General features: G+C 34.4%; 1 protein-coding gene across 2 annotated transcripts in view; it reads right to left on the bottom strand.

Moving 5' to 3' along the window:
• Nucleotides 1–20,860, bottom strand: part of LOC149426506 (NAD kinase-like) — a 94,941-nt gene extending 74,081 nt beyond the window's left edge. Inside the window, exons 1-2 of one of the 2 annotated variants that reach the window (XM_089631288.1) lie at nucleotides 20,814–20,860; nucleotides 17,236–17,693 (exon numbers count right to left, since the gene is read on the bottom strand). In XM_089631288.1, coding sequence (XP_089487414.1) covers nucleotides 17,236–17,369 — 134 coding nt within the window. In that variant the 5' untranslated portion in view covers nucleotides 17,370–17,693; nucleotides 20,814–20,860. Of the gene's footprint in view, nucleotides 1–17,235; nucleotides 17,984–20,813 lie in introns of those variants that run through there. The other variant, XM_089631279.1, reaches the window with a different exon arrangement.
• Nucleotides 20,861–21,591: the final 731 nt, after the last annotated feature.

Here is a 21,591-nt window from a genome sequence, read left to right as displayed (position 1 = left end):
CGAAAACTTTCTTCGGATTCCTAGATGACACGCCTGCATTACCGTAATATTTAAGTTGTTTTCACATTTTACTGCGGAAAAGATTTGATTTTTCTAAATTAAGATATCTGACGTACATATTTTATAGACTTATAGGCCAGTGCAATTAGCGCCAAAAAGGGGGTCGCGATCGAAGTAATTCCGGTAGTCCCAATTTTTTTATATGTTATATAAACTGATCCCCTGATGTAAAATCTGAGTTTCCGACCTTGGCGCACCTGTGCTCGCGCCGCCATTTTGAAAAAACTGGCCGAAATCGGGCCAAAATCTAGTTTTTCCCAAATATCTCATTTCCGATGCAAATTTTGGCTAAAGTATGTTTACAAGTTTAATAGAACATAAAATAACCTACAACTTTTGTTAAAACAAATTTCTTCTATCTCTAATAGGTACCGAGGTAGAAAGTCGTAAAGGTGCGTATATTTTTGAAAAAACAAGTTTTTTGCGCGACTAGGTTTGGTTTTTTATAAATACCTCGTTTCTAGTGGAATTTCATGAAAATTTTAATGATACCAATTTTGTAGAACATAAAATTTCAAAAAAAGCTTTGCAATTTTTATGTTAAAATAGATTTTTTTTACGGATATAAAGAATAAACAAATTTAGGTAGGTACGCACAGAAAATCTATCACGGTTTATTATCACGTTATTAGATTTTTGTTTGCATTTTTAAATATATACATCTATAAACCCCCCCACCCTTCTACTCCTCCCTTCCGGTTCCCTTCACAGACAGTTCCATCCTTCGTTGGACTGCTGGATTCGTTTATCTGCATAACATTTGTGAGGGTATCGAGTCATTCTGTGGGATTGAATCAGAAACGTCAGAGCAACATGTAGAGATGAGGCCTACAAGAATTAAGAGGGATGATCGAGACGTTCAAACTCTCATTGATTGGTTTGCTTGCCATGAACCATTTCCTAAAACAAACGTGATTATGTCTATTAGCAGTGGCACAATCGGGGATCGCAAAGTCACTTGTCACGTGGCTGAAAAGATGGGGAAATCAGCTATGTCTAAAGTTATCAACCAGAACTTTGGAAACCTACACTTAAAACGTAATGATGCGATAGTTTCTCTTGCGGCGGTGACCAGCAGTGTCAAAAATCAGGGTGTGACTATGGCAATAGATCCATTAATGCTATTCAATATGAACTATCTCCTGTACCATTGTCTCTTTTCTCAGAGGAAGGCATGCGCAAAGGAACGAAGTCTATATTTTATTCATCATTCAACCCTCTACCAAATAATACAGAACTGGGAAGCAGTAAAATACACGTAATTGATGGAGGATATTTACTGCACAAAGTGGTATGGGGTCGTGCTCAACCTTTTTCAGTATTTTTCCAGCAATATGTCAGGTATGTAAAAAATCATTATGGATCCAATGCAGTAGTGGTATTCGATGGATACCCAGATTCTATGGAAAAGAAAAGCATTATAGGGGTGGAAAGAGCACGGCGTGCCAGAGTTACAACTTCTGCTGAAGTTTTGTTTTTTGAAAGCATGCACCCACAAGTGCCACAGGAAAAGTTTCTGGGAAATGAGAAGAACAAGTCTCGTTTTATTTCCCTACTCAGAACCTCATTTGCACGATCCCACATAACGATAGTACAAGCTGAAGAGGATGCTGACGTTCTCATAGTGAACACAGCAAATTCATTATCATCTCAACATGATGTAGTCATAATCGTTGGTCAGGATATTGATCTGCTGGTACTCCTCACAGCTCTCTCACCTCCCAACGTATATTACCAAAAATTTGGAAAAGGTAAATCACCTAACGCGTTGTACTCGAACAAATGTTTTAAACACATTGAAATAGTTGAAAACATTTTATTCCTTCATGCCATAAGGTTGCAATACAACTGGAGCTCCGTAAGGTCAAGGCAAACACAAATTTTGTATTCTTCTCAAGAACCACTCAGTGAATGAACTTGTTCGTGTATTTCAAGACCCAAAAGCAAAGACAGAAACAATCACTTTGGCTGCCGAACAACTATTTGCACTTTTGTATGGCGGCAACGAGAAATCAAATTTGGAAAATTTAAGGTACATCATTTTTGTCAAAGGAGTAAATAAGAACAAATTCAATTTATCCAGGCTACCACCCACCAAAGATGCAATCCAGCAAGACGCTTCAAGAACATACTTGCAAGTGCAGACTTGGCTTGGTCACGATAAAGATCCGACTGAATGGGGGTGGAAAAAGAATGCTGTTGGGTTACTTACTCCAATAACAATGTTGAAGGAAGCTGCACCTCAGGCCTTGCTGAACTTCATATCATGTCAATGCAAAAAAGGTTGCGCTGGAAAGTGCACCTGCAGAAAGTCGGGTTTGAAATGTTCCCTACTCTGCATTCATTGCAATGGCAACTCCTGCGAGAATGCTGTTGAAGCCTTCGTTGATGATGATGACGAGGAATATGATGACCCAGTCGCCACAAATTTGGGTGATGAGACAGATGAAGAAGCTATTCAGGGCCAGAAGTAAGAAACTATAGTCAAGGGCTCGTACTTCTGTCTAAACTGATATACCATTAATTTTATTTTTTGTTATGCTGACAACTTAACTAATAAAGAAAAGAATTTCAATAAATGTTAATTTTACGAAAATACCAATTTTTTCTCTTTTTTATGTACCTTATCATCTTAATTGTATAAATAATCTTAAATGTATGTTGTGATTACGTTGATAGGCATGTCAGACCAAGCTGCGAGCACAAATGTAGTGGCTTGGCCAATTTTAGTGGTCTTCCCATTGGGAATGTATGGCGACCGATATGCTGAAATAGTCTATCTACTATATTTATTGCTAGGTCTGACACAGGCATGACGATTGTTGTCAACGTATATGTTCTTAGAACAATAATTGTTAAAGAAAAATAAAATCAAGGAATGCCAAATTTAAAACACCTAACCTCTGTTTCAATTTTTGGCCTGGTTTTGGTGGATTAGAGTTTGGATACGTAATAGAGATAAAAAATATAAATTATATACCTATTTCTTTAACCAAATTTTATTTTCTACAAAATTATTAACAATAAATTTTTCACAAAATTGTACTGGAAACGTGGTATTTATAAAAAACCAAACCTAGTCGCGCAAAAAACTTGTTTTTTCAAAAATATACGCACCTTTACGACTTTCTACCTCGGTACCTATTAGAGATAGAAGAAATTTATTTTTACAAAAGTTGTAGGTTATTTTATGTTCTATTATACTTGTTAAAATACTTTAGCCGAAATTTGCATTGGAAATGAGATATTTGGGAAAAACTAGATTTTGGCCCGATTTCGGCCAGTTTTTTCAAAATGGCGGCGCGAGCACAGGTGCGCCAAGGTCGGAAACTCAGATTTTACATCAGGAGATCAGTTTATATAACATATAAAAAAATTGGGACTACCGGAATTACTTCGATCGCGAATCGCTAATTGCACTGGCCTATTATGGAAGTACTCAATGTTGACAAATTGAAAATGATTTATTTTTCTCTAGTGCAATCCTCAATTATGTACGGTATATTAGGATGGGGTGGCGCACTAGATACATTTATAAAACCACTACAAATAGTACAAAATCATACTATCAAGGTTATATATAATAAAAAGAGGACATTTTCGACTGATCAATTGAACAAGGAATCTCAACTATTCAATCTCCGTAAACTATTTTTACTTCAAAGCCTGAAATATGTCTTGAAAAACCAAAACAAATTTCAAAAATATGAACCCAAAATCAACTTTAGAAGAAATCGTGTATTTTATACCCCACAAACCAATACCAAACTAATGCAAACTCACAGTAGCTTTATTGGACCTCGCACTTTTAATCAATTACCAAAAAAAATTCAAGTAACAACTAAACTAGCGCAATACCAAAAAGAATTAAAGTAGTGGCTGTACAATGCAAATGTTGAAGCATTATTAATTTAATTTTTACTCTTTTCTCTTTTTCTTTGTTTCTTTCTGTATATTTATTATTATTTTATTTTGTGTTCTTTTACTTCATATTATCTTCCAATATTTATTTTTACTCTGATTTATTTTTAATATGCACCTCTTGCACAATCTTTTAGACTAACTTTAATTATAATCCTACCGTTTTTCTGTATATGCTTACTGTTATTTTTAGGTACAAAAATATAATGTATACACTTATATTACCCACGCACAGGCTGCGCCTTAGTGGGTTCCCTTTCTTATTATTATAAAACTGTAATGTCAAATGTATAAATTGGGAAAAAATAAAAGAAAAAAAATAATAAAATATAATAAGGTATAATATTACCATAGAAAAATAAAAATAAAACCATTTACCTGAAATAATAAAGATTAAAAATTCATTTGTGCCGTGTGAGTTACACATTTATCTGTTGAATTTCTGTTATCCTTGAAGTACACGTTCGCCCAATGCATTGGGCGAACGCGGTGGCCCAACATGCGTTGGCCGCAAAAGTTGACCGGTCAACCGGTTGTCAGTTTTCGTGCACGCATCTAAGGATCTTGGGGCCAACCCCCAAAGAGCGTTCACACGTTGGCTCGGCCTTCAGTTCGCAAGACGCGTTCAGCGGAGACGGTCATGTCGATAATTGCGTGAACGATTATTTACGTTTACGAATTACTATATCTAATAATTTAACGTGCTGTAGAAATGAATTGCTGATGCTGCGATAATATCCACATCCATCTAGATTTGACGGCCTCCGTGGTCGCGGGGTAAAGCACTCGACTAGCAATCCGAAGGGCGCGGGTTCAAATCTCGGCGTGCGAAAGTAAATTTTATTTGATGAATTAGTGTCATTTATACATGCAATACATTAATTTAAAAATAAAATATAGTATAGGTACTTGAGGCACGTTCAAGAGTGAAAGATACTCTCAGTATCGCCCTAAATTATATTAAATGAACTATTTGTGAAAAACATAAATTAATTAAATTAAATTTACTTGCGTACGCCAGGAATAAACCCGCGACTCTCGGATTCGCAGTCGAGAGCCTTACTCCTCGACCACGGAAGCCGTTTTGACACCTTTAAATTTATATTTATTACGGCATTTCAGCCTTGATGCGCTGCACGCCACTGCCTCTCCCAATACATAGAAGATGTTTCTAATTCCTTGATTTGGCATCGGGCGAACGTGCTTTATTTATGGGCGAACATGTACTAGGCCCATTATTGAAGAGTACCTACCTGCTGTCCGGGCTATGGCATCGTATACTCTGAGATAAGAGTTGTTCTATCTCCTGTCACCATAAAAGATTTAACCGAACTACGCGATAATCAAACCCAAGGCACATAATATTATTTGTATTATGTCACGAAAGACGTCGAGTATCAAGAAGCAGCAGCTGACGGCTAACAGCAGTTATTAACAGGTTCCATAATAATATAAACGTGTAAATGGAAGGATAATAATGATTGCGTTACGCACAAACCGACAGACAATCCTCGTAACTCGTACACCCAATAAAAAATCTGTAGCTTGCTTCTATGGGCCAATGTAAGTTTTTAAAATTTCACGAGACCTGCGTGGAATTTACTCGTTTTAGAAAGTGTTGATTTTAAGAAAAGCGATTATCTGGTGTAATATTGGCCTCCGAAAATCGAAATATCCCTTCTAGTAATCGAAAGGTTCCTTTAGAATTCGGAAAAAACCGAATTTTGAGGCGAAATTGCAAAAAATATATAGATTTGTGTTATCTCAAAAGTTATTCATAAAAAAATGCTTTAAAAAAAGTTATCATAGGGACTATTTAAACATTGTACATACAAAATATGAAAGTGAATATATGTATTTCACAGTCCTCACTAGGGTGACCTGTGCTGAGGCGGACTAAAGTTATTCATTTCTGTTATATTAGTTTTCTACGTCGTTTTTAATGTTTTTTCATTAATCTCTTTCAGCCAGATTTTAATTATTGATTTGTAATCATTTACATTTTATATTCGCTTTATATCTATATATCTGTGCAGTCTCATCGGCAGACGGTTTGGAGCAGTTGATACTTTAGTGCGGTATTAATATTTAAAAAAGATACTGACATTGGCCATTTTAGAGGCAGGCCACTATGCATTATGCAATTATGCATGGCGAAATTATAAACAGACACATGGCAACACAAGCAAGTACAGTATTTCGAAATTAGCTTTCCGGGTGAAACATTCAAGAATCCGTATTAAAAAAGTTTCTTGAACAGAATTATTATTACATGTTTGTAATAAGCATTTACTTTGTGTTTTTATTGTTACATGTTTATAATAATAAAATTGCCTCCCCACATTAAACCAGAGTTTCCCAATCATCTTATTTCCACCAATCATACTTTTAATAAGGACACAGGGGTCAGACTTCTTAACCGTAATAATAAAAGCATCATATTAGTTAACTTAAAAGCACTTGATATCAAAAAATCCCTAAATAATAACGCTAGTATATTAAATAACCAAATTAATTGATCGTTTAGTCCAATTCTAGATATATTTCCAGTAAACCGCTCTGTTATTGCCGGAATTCCCGCAATTACCCCTCCCCCTTTGTTAACCTCCCACTCAAACACCTAAATTATATTTTTTTGTATATATCTGTCATTATTTTGTATCATAGGTTAGTTTTAATATTCTCCTGACGAAGGAAGGGTGCTTCCGAAACCGGTGTAGTTAAAATGAAAGTGGTCTAAAACAAATTTATATATTTTTTACTGTAGAATTATTATTATTATGATGTTATTTTGTAGATCGTGTTTATATCTAAAACTTACTGATACAAAATATTGCTAATTTATTAAAAAATCCTGTTGAAAGTGGGACTGCAGGCCTTAAACGAATGAATCGACAAATTTCCTCACAAAGTATCAGTAAAAGGCAAATGTGTTATGCGAACGGCGGAATATGTGTTCATAAAAATACTATTACTTCGTCGTTATATTTATTAGGAAAAGAACACCTGCATGAACACGTGTGCCGGTATATGAACAAATTCATCTTCTCCGTGTGTCCCACATTACTTTTTACGGTAACACTTGGGTACCCCATGAGAACGGGTTATTTTAATGCCTAATTTGTGTGATGATAAACCTACAAGCAAGGTTCATTCCTTCCTTTTCTTAAAATTTCCATTCACACAGTATCCCCTGGTTATGTCACATGACCGATAGGACATTTCGCCCCTATCTTGGTATGCATGTAAGTAACATAACAGATTTTTTTCCAAGAAGAAGCGTAGGATTTAAGGCGATGCCATACGTCGTGTGACATTTTGAATCAAGCCGCTAACAATAACACCCTTTATGTAGATGGCGATAAGGTTTAAATTCCCGTTCAACACCATCCGACTTTTTTGATAAATACAAGAAAAAAACATCGCCAAAAAGTGGCTTTTATTTTATTTTGCGGACGTTCAGGGACAAATATTTAATTGTTTTACGATCATTTTATAAAGAACTTAATTTGCCACATTATACAATAAAATCATAACCGAAAATGCGTTCGTAAGTAGGAGATTTTGAACTTTAAAGCAGTTTTTATAGGCCTGACACATTATTTTTTTCTAGGCTTATTAAAAGACTTATCTAAAAAATACTGGATCATCTAGTAGGCCAAGATGTGTTCTACTCGCAGTATTTAATTGAAGCATCTAAAACATTTCTAAGTGATCAAATTTTTAAACCAAAAAAACATGAATTTGCATGCTTGAAGTGGTTTTTAATAACTCCAATTGGTTGGTACTAGCTCAAGCACTGTGCATTGTGGGTTGTGGGAGTTATTGTTTCAATATTTTATCTTAATTATTACGGACTGCACCTCGCATCAGGAAAATTACAGAAACGGACTGTGCATTGTGAAGTTGGATAAAATATTTTTTTCTATGCTAATGTTTTTCAGTCAAATTGTCTCTGAAAACGTGATATATCGAAATGATTCGTTAAGAACCGAAAAAATATGATTCAAATAATGATAATGGTAATATGGCAATAGGGACTCTTGTGAGGTGTTAAAAAAGTAATAACATAAATTATCTAAGAATCCTTATTTTTTAATTTGCTTGTTCACACGTAGTCCGCCACTAGATCACAGGATATAGATATAAGGTATATAGTTAAGGCGATGCACTACGTAGTAATGCAAAATCATGTGTTTTTGGTTTGAAAATTTGGTCGCCTCCACAGACATAGGAATTAATAGACGAGAAGATAATGGCGAGGGGTAAAATCAACTGTTGAAGAACGAAGGGAGTGAAGCTGGCTGTGATTCGTCAATAAATCAATCTGACAGTAAATAGGCATCTCGCATTATAATATCACCATTTACTTCTTAAAAGTAAAATCTGCTTTTGAATGAATAGACATTTTTACATGAGAGCGCAAATTACTCGCCACGTTATGTACAAATTTGCGAAGTCCAAATTCGGCAAAAAAATTCGGTTCTTTTTTCAGAATCGAATATTTCGTTTAAGTATTTAGTTAAGACACTTTTATAAATGTTCATAATTTACTTCCCAGCAACCAACCAGCTTTGTGTTTCGCGTCCAGACCTTTCTCGATGTGATAGTAACAACTGATTCATATTATACGATGTGAATATGCTTAAAATAAAGAAAAATAATGCTTATATATGGAATGTAATACGACAATTGGGTTTATTCTCTTTTTCACATCTTTTTTTACAAGTTTTCATAGTACAAGTCAACATTTTGCCGTGTTATTTCGTAAAATGAACCGATGATGCCTCGACCATAGTTCGCACAAGAATGATGACGTCACGTTTTCAAATTTCACTTGAGGCCATACGCGAGCACAGCCGGCTCCAATGGAACCGGTATGGGGAGTGGGGATAATACGCTTTTAATCACTTAGAGCAGGTCTACTAATATTCATATGTCTATGGTCGCCTCGAAATCTTTCAGATGCTTTAATTAAATACTGCGAGTAGAATACATCTTGGCTTTTAATAATTTTGAAATAATCGAGTATTTTTTAGATAAGTCTTTTTATAAGACCAGAAAAAAAAATGTTAAAGGCCTATGAAAACTGCTTTAAAGTTCAAAATATCCTACTTACGAACCCATTTTCGGTTATGGTTTTATTGTATAATGTGGCAAATTATGTTATTTATAAAATGATCGGAAAACAATTTAATATTTATGCTTGAACATCCACAAAATAAAATAAAAGGTACTTTTTGGCCATGTTTTTTTCTTGCATAAATCAATACAGATGAATGGTGTTAAGCGGGAATTTAAGACTTATCGCCATCTACGTAAGGAGTGTTATTGATAGCGGCTCGATTCAAAATATTACACGACGCAGTGCATCGCCTTAATACAAAACCTTCCCCCTTACCTACAATCTCAGTTTAAATATTACGCGGCGCGTAAGGTCGGACTAAAACTTAACTTCGGCGTACCTAGGTATGGTTAAACCGGCTAAATTACACCAACGCTGAACCAGCGCGTAAGAATATAAGCGCGTATGACGGTTTATGTCGAATAGAGCTGTGACAGGTATTAGGTGATCCACAGTTCACAGTGATAACAAGTGAGTACATCATCTTTCTCGTAAGATCACCCCTGACCTGCTTTCAGAAGAGAAACATAATAAGATTATGTAGATTTCTCGAGGATCTATCGACGCAAGCATGAGTGCAAGCAACGGAGAGCGTTCCAACACCAGTGTTCCCAAACCTAAAAATTCTAAGTCGGGAAAAAATTAAAGAAAGGGACAGGGCTATACGAATTTGTATTGCTATCGCATTCTTCCAGGCCAGCGATTTGAACAATGTTTGTTTCGTACAATATGAATGCACACACATTTAAAACGTATGTATAATGAACATAAAGTTCATTTTTATATATTAAGCTAAGTAGGATATAGACAATGCATTAGAAACATATCTCATACACGAGTGGGAGAGATGGATTCATACGTCTGTTACTCTTGGACACACTGACACCCAGATTCCAACCCACAACCCACCCCTACTCCCTTTTCCTTCGCAGAACCTCTCTCATTCATTCATTTCAAAAGCCCCTTATCATATCATCAAGATGACACAGGCCCGCCCACAGGGAAATTATTTTCATCAGGACCTCCTGCGTATAGCTAATGTAAAAAAACGTATATTGTTCTATGTCGTTTTTAGGAGTTTGTTTTTTTGGAATTATATGTGTTTATGGGGGCGCCAAAAATTTTGGGCCGGCAAAACCAGGCGCCGATCGGCTAATGGTCGGCACCGAATGGAAGGGGGGGGGGGTACACAATCATTTTCGAGCTACTTCATAAAATTAGCATTCCTCTTTTTAAATTCCTGTAGCGTTTACTGATTTTTACATATATTTTTAGGTTAGCACATTTTGAACTAACCACCATCAGAGTAGTCATGTGGGTGCGTTGAGGCTTGTTTTTTTTTTTTAATTTAATGAATCACATTCTGCACCACCTGGAAAGAAACCATTCTCATGTTCTGAATTCATTTAATAATGTTCTGATAAATTTGTCCATAAATAATTACGTTCGCCGGCACTCTGAAAAGAAGCCATAATCATGCTATACACAGCACCTCCAATTTCAAAATAAATTATTAAAATGCACGGAGGCGGTCGGAAAATAAAACACTCTCATGTTCCTAACGTAACTGTTGATATTCTCAAAAATATCTTTAATGAATTTCGTTCTTATGCATTCAGGTGGAAAACCATTCAAAATGTCCTGAATCATAAATAGTGACATTTATGATTTCATGAGACTAACTCAAAAATTTACGTCCTCGGCACTAAAAAATAAATTATTCCTATGTTCAGAATGAAGTGTTTTAATATCGGAAAATCCATTTTAACACTGAAATTGCTCAAGTTTTGCGTCGTTGAGAAAGAAGCCATTCCCATGTCCGGAATGGAAAATTTGCCAATAAAATATCTTCAAAGAATCACGTTGTTGCTATGGAAAGACAATTTCAATGTTCTGAATGCAATATTAATGTTGTGAAAGATGCATCTATAAAGTTGTTGTTTCTTGGGCACTCTGGAAAGAAACTTTTTCCATTGTTATAAATGTACTTATAATATCTAAAAAGCCTAAATTACCGGTTACAATGCACGAAGGCAGTCGGGAGAGAAAACACTCCAAAATGGAACTATAAATATTCGCAAAATTATATTTAAAAAAAAAACGCATAGTTCATGTAGCAAAATAACAGATGGTGTCGTGAGATCAAAAAATTGAGAAATGATTTTCTGTAGATTTCGGTCGATTTAGTTAGTCGTTTGTGACGGAATGTACGCGACCCGGAATTTTTCTTTCATGGCCCGGTGCTGGGTCGCTTACCCGTAGTTTGGGAAACACTGCTTAGCAATTGTGAATTTCACAATTGAATTTTATCAAAAATAAAAATTTGCAAATACAATAAATTATTTGACCGTTGGGCAGACACATAGATATACCACTTATACACCGCGGATAATTCATGGACTTAAAAAGCCCTGGACAGAGCATTAGTGCGATTTTATATGAGCGGCATTGAAGCCAAATCTAGGGTGAGGGGAAATTGTCTGGCAGCCATCTTGTATGACTAACTTTTGAACTGATTTGCATGCAAAGTGGTGCACAATGAACTATTATAATTTTATTTTTGTGTTAGTGCATTTATAACGGCTTAAATTTTTTTGGGGTTAATTGATAAGATAAGGAATGGTATACGTCATAAATTTTTTTTTTCAGGTTTTGGAATTTTTCATACATCTTCTCCCTTACCCCGCGGCTTCAAACTGTTCTCGAATTGCTCTGTCCAGGGGTTTTTAGGTCCATGGGATAATCAGACACACAACGCACACAATCGCAATTTTAAGAAAACACGTGGAAAGGGATCGAACAATTGGCTTGATATAAAGAAAGGACTTCAGTTAGTACTGGGCAAACCAGTCATATTATGTTGACACCATAACGACGAGTCGAGAAAAATCGGGAGATATCCCGAAAAATCGGAAGCTTCTTGAACACTGGCCAACACTGCCAACTACCAAGTAGTGTGAGTAACCAATGTAACTTACAAAACATCTCTTGCAAAACACTCAATCATACGTCTTAGTATTTACCCATAGAAATTCAAATTGGTAGACCACCCAACCAGGGAAAGGGGAACTAACCAATTTGTGAGGAGCGGGGGAGGTGGCGTGACCGTCTCCCTTTCTGCGATTTGTCAAGAAATGAATCTGACTGTAGACAGGCAACTCGCATTGCATAAAATCTGCTTACGAATTAGGCTTTTTACAATGGCACGCAAATTGACTACAAATCCCAAATCGGGTAAAGTTCAGGCTCGTTTCCAAAATAGAATATTTTGTTACACTATTTAGTTAGACACTTTTACAAATGTGTTATAATTAACAAATTTTTGACGTCGCTATACCAGGCGGTTAATTTAAAAATGAATATTCAGATCATATGTAGAAAAGTCCCACAGTGTACTGCGTTGCAAAATTTTGCCTTATGGCCGTTTTACATGACACCTTTTTCATCCAGTTTTTTTCAATCGGGATGAAAAAAGGGACGTGTTCTGTTTTGGTAGTACCGTGAGAAACGTGTGTTGGTACTCTCGATTTTCGTAGATTTTAAGATGGCGGACTTTATTTAACTCTGCCACCTGGCACTGATTTACGTCTTTATATAACGCGAAAATGTAGCTAGTTTATTCAGTTTTATATTGTAAATATTAATAGAAAGAGTACTTTATATATTTATTCCTGATTGTGAATGTGTATTACTGTTAGGTATTTGTGAATTTCGCGTGTATGTTTGATGAATGACATTTTTTGTGCCATCTCTTATTGTTTGACATAACTATATCAAGTGAAATTTTGTATTTAAAATAAAAGTTTAAGTATTAACTTAAATATGTATTTAATACCGATTTTGCATATTATGTATTACTGTTAGATATTGTAAATGTTCTTTTTAGTAAATAATACACGAGAACTTTACATACGTACAGTTAACTCATAAAATAAAGAATATACGTGTTAACCTGATATTGTAACATAATTTAATGAATGGATAGAAACAGAGTGAGTTGTTTATTTATGGAAAAATGGTTGTGAGAACTGTTGCTTTGGCATCAGCGCTAGCGCATAGCGGTGTTGTGTTTTGGTAGTTACACCTCATATATTATACGTATATCGTACCGATCAAGATACTATGATCAGGCATAGGTACCTAAAAAAATCATTACGACAAAGGTTCAAAGACGAACGGGTAGACAAAAACATCGATTGGGTAATAGTAATGAGAAAACACTTGACAAAGCTTGCAAATGACAGTGACAGATGATTTTATGCATTCTATGATTGTGATCTATGGTTATGTTCAAGGTGTTGCCATTTTTTGACGATTTAGTAACATCTCAAAATATTATTTCTTCTCTAATGGCAACTAACTATATAAAATCGAAGTATGAAAATAATGATCGTGTAAAGCGAATTTTGTTCGTGTGTGTCCCGATTTGGTGATCGGCATGAAAAAAAGTATGGTGTAAAGCAGTCATTACTTTAGCGAACTCAACTTTTCTGCGCAGGGTTTGGTCATTTCGTTGTGCGACTGATGTCTGTGACAGTTTATTCAAACATTATCGAAACCTCATGGTGCCAAAAATATGGTCGCGTAGTTTGCCTCCAGCTCTTCGAAAGGATACCCAAATTTCATGTAAGGGCAAGTCTATCAGTTTGGATGCCCATGTACACACCGCACTTTTCACAGAGAATCTACTCGCTTAATTATTATTCATTATTCACAATTATTATTCAGGTCTGACTCTCTAACACCAGTGTTGTGTTTGATTTATTCTCGGCTAGTGAAAAGTCAGGAAAACCGTCATAATTTCTAAATATATTATTTAGAATGTTGTATATTATTTTGATGGTGAGATATTAGTCCATTTCCGTAAAGAAATTATTTTAGCATGATCTCTATTTATAAATAAAGTACCTACTCGCATTCAGTTTTAGACAAGCCTTTGTACCTATTAATATTATTATTATTATTATTTTAAAAAGAAAGATAAACATTCCCGGGTTAAAAATAACCTGACAATCAGAAAATCTCCTACTACCACCACAGTAAGCTGAAAATGTTGCTTGTGTTGTGATGGAGGACTTAGCCAGCCGAGGAATTGAACACACTACGCCTGAGTGGGACCCAAGCGCGATGTCAACTCGGCCATCGACCGGTCAAAATATTAATTTATAATGAGAAAATTTTGGATTTAGATGTGTAAGTACATACTACAATACTGTGCCTGATCCCGTGTAACCTTTCAACAGCGTGCAACATTGACTTTATTTGTTAGAAAAACTATTACAAAACGTGGTGGGTAGTCGGCACTATCTTTTTAACTCAACTTTGAAAAGCTTTCAAAGTTATAGAAACTGTATAATTTTATCCTTGAATTTATAAGTAAGACAAAATAAAAAGAAAGTAATCAAGCAGAATGAATACCTGAATTAAATAGAGCACATATTGTTTTAATTAAATTTTAAAAAATACTAACGGTCTTACTAAAAAACGTATTGAAAATTTTATTCAATTGATGAACGACCGTTTATGTGAAAAACTTACTAATTGAAACATAAAATAGAAAGAGACATAATATTGGATGCGGAAAGATACATGATAGATACATCGCTTATCCAGTCAAAGGGGGTTGTTTATCTGTTGTATAAATAAGAAAAAATAATAATTTCTAATAGAATTTCGGAATTTTTTCAAGGTATTTTTAAAATGTTCTATATTTTTCTTCATATTGAAGATGCCGTAAAAACAAAACTAGATAAAATTACCTTTTAGATTTTTGTATTTGAAATATACCTACTTCAATGCATATAAAAAAAGTTAAATATTTTCATTTCACAGACGAAAAATGTTTTTGAGCGAAACTTCGAAAAAATTTACAGAATTCAAAATACAGTCAATTTGAAAGAATTTGCAAGAAAGTAGTTACTTCACTTTTTATCTCGTTCATACAATTAAAATTATAATAACAATTCCCAGAGGACAACCAAAAATCAGATATTTTGGATTAATTTTGACACGTTTATTTTTTTGTATGTACAAATTATATATGCAGAACATATGCAGAGGGTATTTATGTTACTAAAAAACATTACTTTCATGGAAGTTATATTAAATTCACGCGGCAAAAGTGATGTACCAAATAACCTCTCTTTTCCGGTAACATGAAACAATGTTCACAATGTGACATTATTAATCGACTAAAAATAACACAAATAATAGTAAATATATTGAATCATACTAATATAATATTGAATTGGTAATGAGAATTTAGATTATTAACGAAAACACGTTTTAAATTACACATGACAAATTACAAATCAGAGCTGTAATTTTCCCGTCGAAAATATGCATATGGCGCATCAGATGCATGCGTGAGTCTGCAAAAGGGTTATGTTGTCAGATCTTACGCAGCAACGCAGCCAGTTACAGACATTTTTTATTTGTAATAATACGAATTACAAATTGTACAGTATTTGTACAATGTGTAAAAAAAACACCGTTTAACGGTTTTGAAGTGATATTTTTATTAGTATGGCTGTAATTGATTGGAAAAACAATTCTATTATTTTTTTAATATTCTACAAATAAACCATAAAATTAAAGATACAACCAGTTTAGTTTCAAATATATAGAAAGCTAGAAGTGCTAGGAATCATTCCAGATAAACAAATTAAAGTGCCTCACGAGCACCATTTGTGATTTTGTGGGTGATTCAATCCAATATTGTATTTCTATGCCTTTCTTGAAAGAATTGAGTTATACGGACAAACCTATTTATTCATATTCATATGGAGTATGTACATAGCTTTTGAATAATCAGTTAAAAAAATGTTGAATGCTGAATTACCCCCATAAAAAACCCTCAGAATATTGATAAAAAAGTTGTTAAAATTTTATTATCCTTCCAAAAACTGAAATTAATTCCATATATTTTACGTAATATTATATTATTAATATTCATATTATTGATGATTGCTTATTATAAATCAATTGTGAACAAATTACTTACCTAAGTATTTCCAAGAAATCGTTTGTCAAAGTGGTTATAAAGGTCATACAATATCTCTGATTCTCGATGGTTCCTGATGTGAATAAGGAACTCCGATGAAAAACATTATGAGAAGAATAATAATATATTCAGATAGAATAAAAAATGTTATTCGGAAATACACATTTTTCATTCGTTCATTGTTTTCAATACACGACACAAAAACCAAAACATTGGCGGCGGACAAAATGTTTTTGTTTTCACGAAACATTTACACAAAACGTTGAAACATTGGGGTATGGCCATACACATTTTTGTATGCATTTTTTTCTTGTCATATTTTTTCTCGATGACGAAAACTATAAAAATATTATATACATGCAGATTACCTATGTTCACAAGCCAACATGCAAATGGTAACAGATGAAAGAGTCTCACCATTTAAATTAAATTAATTAAATAACAACTAAAAAAGTATAGGTACTATTTAACCCAATCTATCCTAACCAAAAATAGGTTCCTACTTTATTACAGTGGATATAATAAGTATGAAGAAAAGTATACCATTGTTTTCGAGTTGGCAGAAAAATGGACGCAAATAACCGGAAAACATCCCATTTTGTCTGAAAAGAAAAGCCATAGCACGACTCTGGAGATTCCTAATTCCTACCAGTTTCATTTAATGTATTCTGTCATTATTTCGTTTTATATTTTCTTTGTATGCTCGAAAAAATTGTATCCGTTGAACTAAGTCGTGGCCGATAGACACATTATAAACATACTTTTTGCATCGTAATATTAGTCTATGATCGTAATAAATGTTCTTACTAATACATCTTATTCGATTGACAAAATAAACGATGAGATGATTTCTTGAATTTCGTTTCGTAAAGAGCGGCCAGTTTGTTGTGCGTTTTCTTTATTTTTTTATGCAATGGAAATCACTATGGAAAATATAAAAAAAGTTTTCTTAACATTTGAGAAAAAAACGTTTCTCTGAATATAAGTAGCTATTCTGGAGAAACTACATACGATAGATTATATACTATTTTTTTATAAATATATGAACACATTATCTGGTAAGAAGGTAAAATTTACAAAAAACTTAGGTTTAATTCATTCTTAAAAGTGAAGAAAAATATCCTACCTAAAGGTCTTGAGTTTCTCCTGTAGTTGGGAGGCGAAGGTCTTCCTCAGGGGTGCTGGAGAGGCTCCAGGAGACCCATCGTCCGTGGAGGCCCCCACCATAGCCCGAGCCAGCGCCATGTCGTTCTCATCCATCTCCGCTGAGTCCAGGGGTCCAGCTCCAGGTGTCCAGATGTCCAGATGTCCAGGTGTCCAGCTGGCCAGGTGTGACGAACCAACGCTTAATTCACCAAACTAATCCCCGACTGGTTCTTGCTTCAGACAACCGACCGATTGCCTAATCTAGATCAAAAAGTAATTTACGATGCCAGTCGGGTCACTTTTGCAATCAAACTGTTTTTATTTATTATGCATGCAGATTTACCATCGATGTTGCAATTAAAACATTGTCACAGGCGATAAACTTTATCACGAACGTGTAATTAATCAAAAAATGTTTATTATTTTACACACTGATTTCTGGAACAATATTATTAATCATTGTTATCTTTCAAAAATAACAAATACCAGTTGTCACTTTGACACTGAATTGGGCGGTTAATTTTTTATCACCATAGATAAATACCGATTTATAATAATTCAAGAAAATTACGTGTTAATTATTTAAGTATGTACCTACCTTAGATTATTATTAGGACCTATCTAACCAGAGGGATAAGCAAATATCCTACAATAGAGTATTTGGTATAACACAATGCCAATCACGGAAGACAACGGAAAATAATATTTTAGATTACGACCTTAGCGAACCGAACAACAAATAATACTGCTGCCTTTTTACAACTAATACATACATTATATAGGTAGGTACTTACCAGGTACATGTTGCTATTTGTTTCAGATAATATTTTGCACTTGGGGGAGTGAACAATGATCGATCAGCGTAAAATGGTGTGAAATCATGGGCGGTTCGTATATAGGTTTGTGAAAATAATAATTAATTATAAAACTTGATTAGATCATTGTACTATTTTGCCATTTTGTTACCACGGGAGTATTCTGTGAGATCACAAAAACGCCCACCCAATTTTTATTTAAATTTAACTTATTAATATGACGTATTTATTTGATGTTATCACTAGCTACCCATTATGTTTTTTAATTTTATATTTATTTTTTCTGTTAATTTAATAATTGTAGGATATATACACGGTGTCCGGAAACTCGTAGTACAAGCGGGAAACTGAAGAATCTACACCACATGGGGAACCCAAAAAAACATAAAGTTTTTTGATTTGAGCATTTTCAAAAAAAAAAAAAAAACCAAAAAAAAATATTTTTCGGCTATTTTAGGGTTAAAGTTTTTTCTGGTGTTTAGGGTTGAATAACAGATGTTTTAACCCTGCAGAGCAGAAATATTTTATGATTACACCGGGTTAAATGAAGGGTGATTTCAAAATAATGCTTCAAATCCGAGTTTCTTCATTTGTTTTACTTTCAAATAGTTTTAATTAGTTGGGTACTTTGATCTTCAGTAATAATTTATAAGAATTTGATTAAAAAAAAAAAAAAAAAAAATCAACTTCAAACTCGATTTACTCGATAACGAAAGCTCAAATAAAAAAAAAAATATACTACAAAATCGACTCCAAATGTGATGTAGATTCACCAGTTTCCCGCTTGTACTACGAGTTTCCGGACACCCTGTATATATATCATGTATTATGGCAACTGGGATTGCATTATCCTCCCAGTCCTGTTGTATTAAAAACTCAACTAAATAAAAAATAGCGGAATTGAAATTCGCTAATAAGGACAGTAACTACTAATTATGAAACGCAATAATGCGTACATTATTAATTTATGTTATTTTTCACAAGTTATAAATAGACACTGGTTGCTTTGTCGACTGTTTTTTTGTTTGTTTGTTTACCGACGTGTGTTTATCGATTTATTCCAATTCGAGCAACATGATACGCCTTTAATCTATCTACCGTAACCTGATAAAGACAGATATTATGTCGAGTACATACCTACCTACCCGTAGTATATACAGACAAAAAAAAAATTGTTTTCTACCCGTGGTAAAATACAATCACTAACTTCCCGAAAAAGAAAATTGGCCACTTCTGGAGGAATATTGGAGGGAAACTTAAGTTTAATGTAGGGTCACGGAGAGATTTGTGGTTTGTTCGATGTTGCGTAATTTGAGGGTAATAAGCAGAAAATTATATTTATTTTCTGTTATGTATGTATTTATTTTCTTGGTTTGACTCGTAACTAATGGTTATGTCGTATTAATTCACACTTTTAGAATAACATCACGAATTTTAAGCCAACCGACAAAAAAATTTACATTTTCTCAGAAAATAATATTATTTGATGTTAATTTTCGAACATCACGATTAGAACAAATCAAATATATTAATATCACATGTTGTCAACAAATACACGATCAAAAAACATTTAATGGTCACTCTTTGCAGTGTACCTACCCACTAAATGCCAAGGATACGATGACACGGAAATAAAAATAATAGTTTTGACTGAATAATAATTACGAAAGCAGTGTTTCGAAATTGCCTCTTCGGTACCTACACTTAAAAAATCGATAGAATTCTCTCAGATCGAGCAGTATTTTTTTCGTAATGTAATGGGGGAGGGAAGGAGATGGGGAAGATGAAGGAAGGAGATGGAAATACCTGACTATGCAGATCTGGTCACCAAACACGGCCAAAGCCATCTAAATCAACGTTTCAATTCTGAATGGTAGAATTACACCAGGGCGATCGTATATCGTCCATGTATTTTATTTCAAATGAGTAAATTGTGAAATAACACAAATTAATCAAAAAAAATTTACTTGCGCACGCCGCGTTTTATATGCGCAACCTCCAGCTTGCTAGTCGAGAGCCTTACCCCTCGGCCACGGAGTTCATGGTGCAACTACGTAGCAGGTACCTACTAACAAACAACGGTGCATAAACTAAACACCTGCCTGAACACAGAATAGACAACCCCTAGAAGTATCAATTTGAAACAAAACTGATGTCGCCAATGTAATATTTATCAAGACAAGATCGATACGAAGAATTCGATACTGGAAATTTTTTAATTAATTCAAGCAAATAAAAATTTACCACACTGACACGCCGATAAGACACTCCTATTGATTTATTTATTCGGTGTGCCCAAAGGTACGTAAACTTGTAAACACACTTACTACGCGATCTTTGCAATCATAGAATCATCACTCAAGGTCTCATTTTATGGACACAACAGGAAATGCGTAAGGAAATCATTATTTTAGTATTATACACATAATCGATACAAATAAGTTACGAATTGCGCGCAGACCTATGTACTTACATTAATATAAACACAATGTTGGGCGGAAGTACTCAGACGGGTACCTGTTTTCACGTAAAATTATTGAATACGAGGGTAGGTACCTATTTGAACTCTGGGCATTTTTAGCACTTTATCAAAGTTTAAAATTCAAAATTTATCAACGTTCTAAGCTTATACTATATTTTTATTATAAGGTAGTCGGTAAAATTGTGCGCTGGTTATGCTGTAATAATTATACAAGTAAGCACTTGAATTCTCGCAGAATATTTAATAAATTATAATTATTACTGTCGGTGTTGGTCAGGGCGGCCCAAAGCAAGGTTGAATAGAGCCTGCGATTTACTCACGCGCCGGTGAAAGACTGAAGGAATGAGTGTGAGAGATTTTGAGATTCTGTCGCCGCCTTTTGTCTGAGCCGGTGACTAGGACTCGGAGAAGGGGACCGTTCATACACATTCAGAAATCGGCCGACACTTCTAAACAATCTATATTGTAATAAATATAATGCATTATACGATTGGAACGTCCCAATGAGTCCCATCACCCCCAGGGATGTGATAGGGAGTAATGGGGTATTTTCATCAGCTTTAATGAGTGGAAGAGAGGTCATTATTTTTCTGTTTATTATGATTATCGTACTAAAAATATGTAATTTGAATATTTTCATTCATCATAATTGATTTGAAAAGGGATCTAAAACCGCGCATTCCGCAACGGTTCGGACTGGCTACAACGTCATCACGTCATCATGACTTAAAAATGCCAATGTCTGGTAAGACAGCTGTTACCAACGTCGCCCGGCGCACAGTGGGCTGAAAATCGCCTTTTAACTTTTGTGATTTCTTAAACTGTTTTGGCTTGCAGTGTCAATAAAATATTGTAAACTAGACAAAGCATACTCATATGTAAAGCATTTAAGCATTAAAATTAATCATCAACATAAAAAAATATTTCAACTTTGAGGATAAAAAAAAAATATCGCAAGTTGCGCCACAATACGAAGTATGTCAAAAAAATACAAATAAATATTAGTATATCTGTGTGTAGGGATATAATGGCCAACCTT

The sequence above is a fragment of the Hesperophylax consimilis genome, chromosome 1 (genome assembly GCF_061612785.1).
Source record: "Hesperophylax consimilis isolate HC1 chromosome 1, BYU_Hcon_1.0, whole genome shotgun sequence".
NCBI lineage: Eukaryota > Metazoa > Arthropoda > Insecta > Trichoptera > Limnephilidae > Hesperophylax > Hesperophylax consimilis.
The sequence above is the reverse complement of the archived record's forward strand: the minus strand, read 5'-3'. Positions and strand labels throughout refer to the sequence as shown.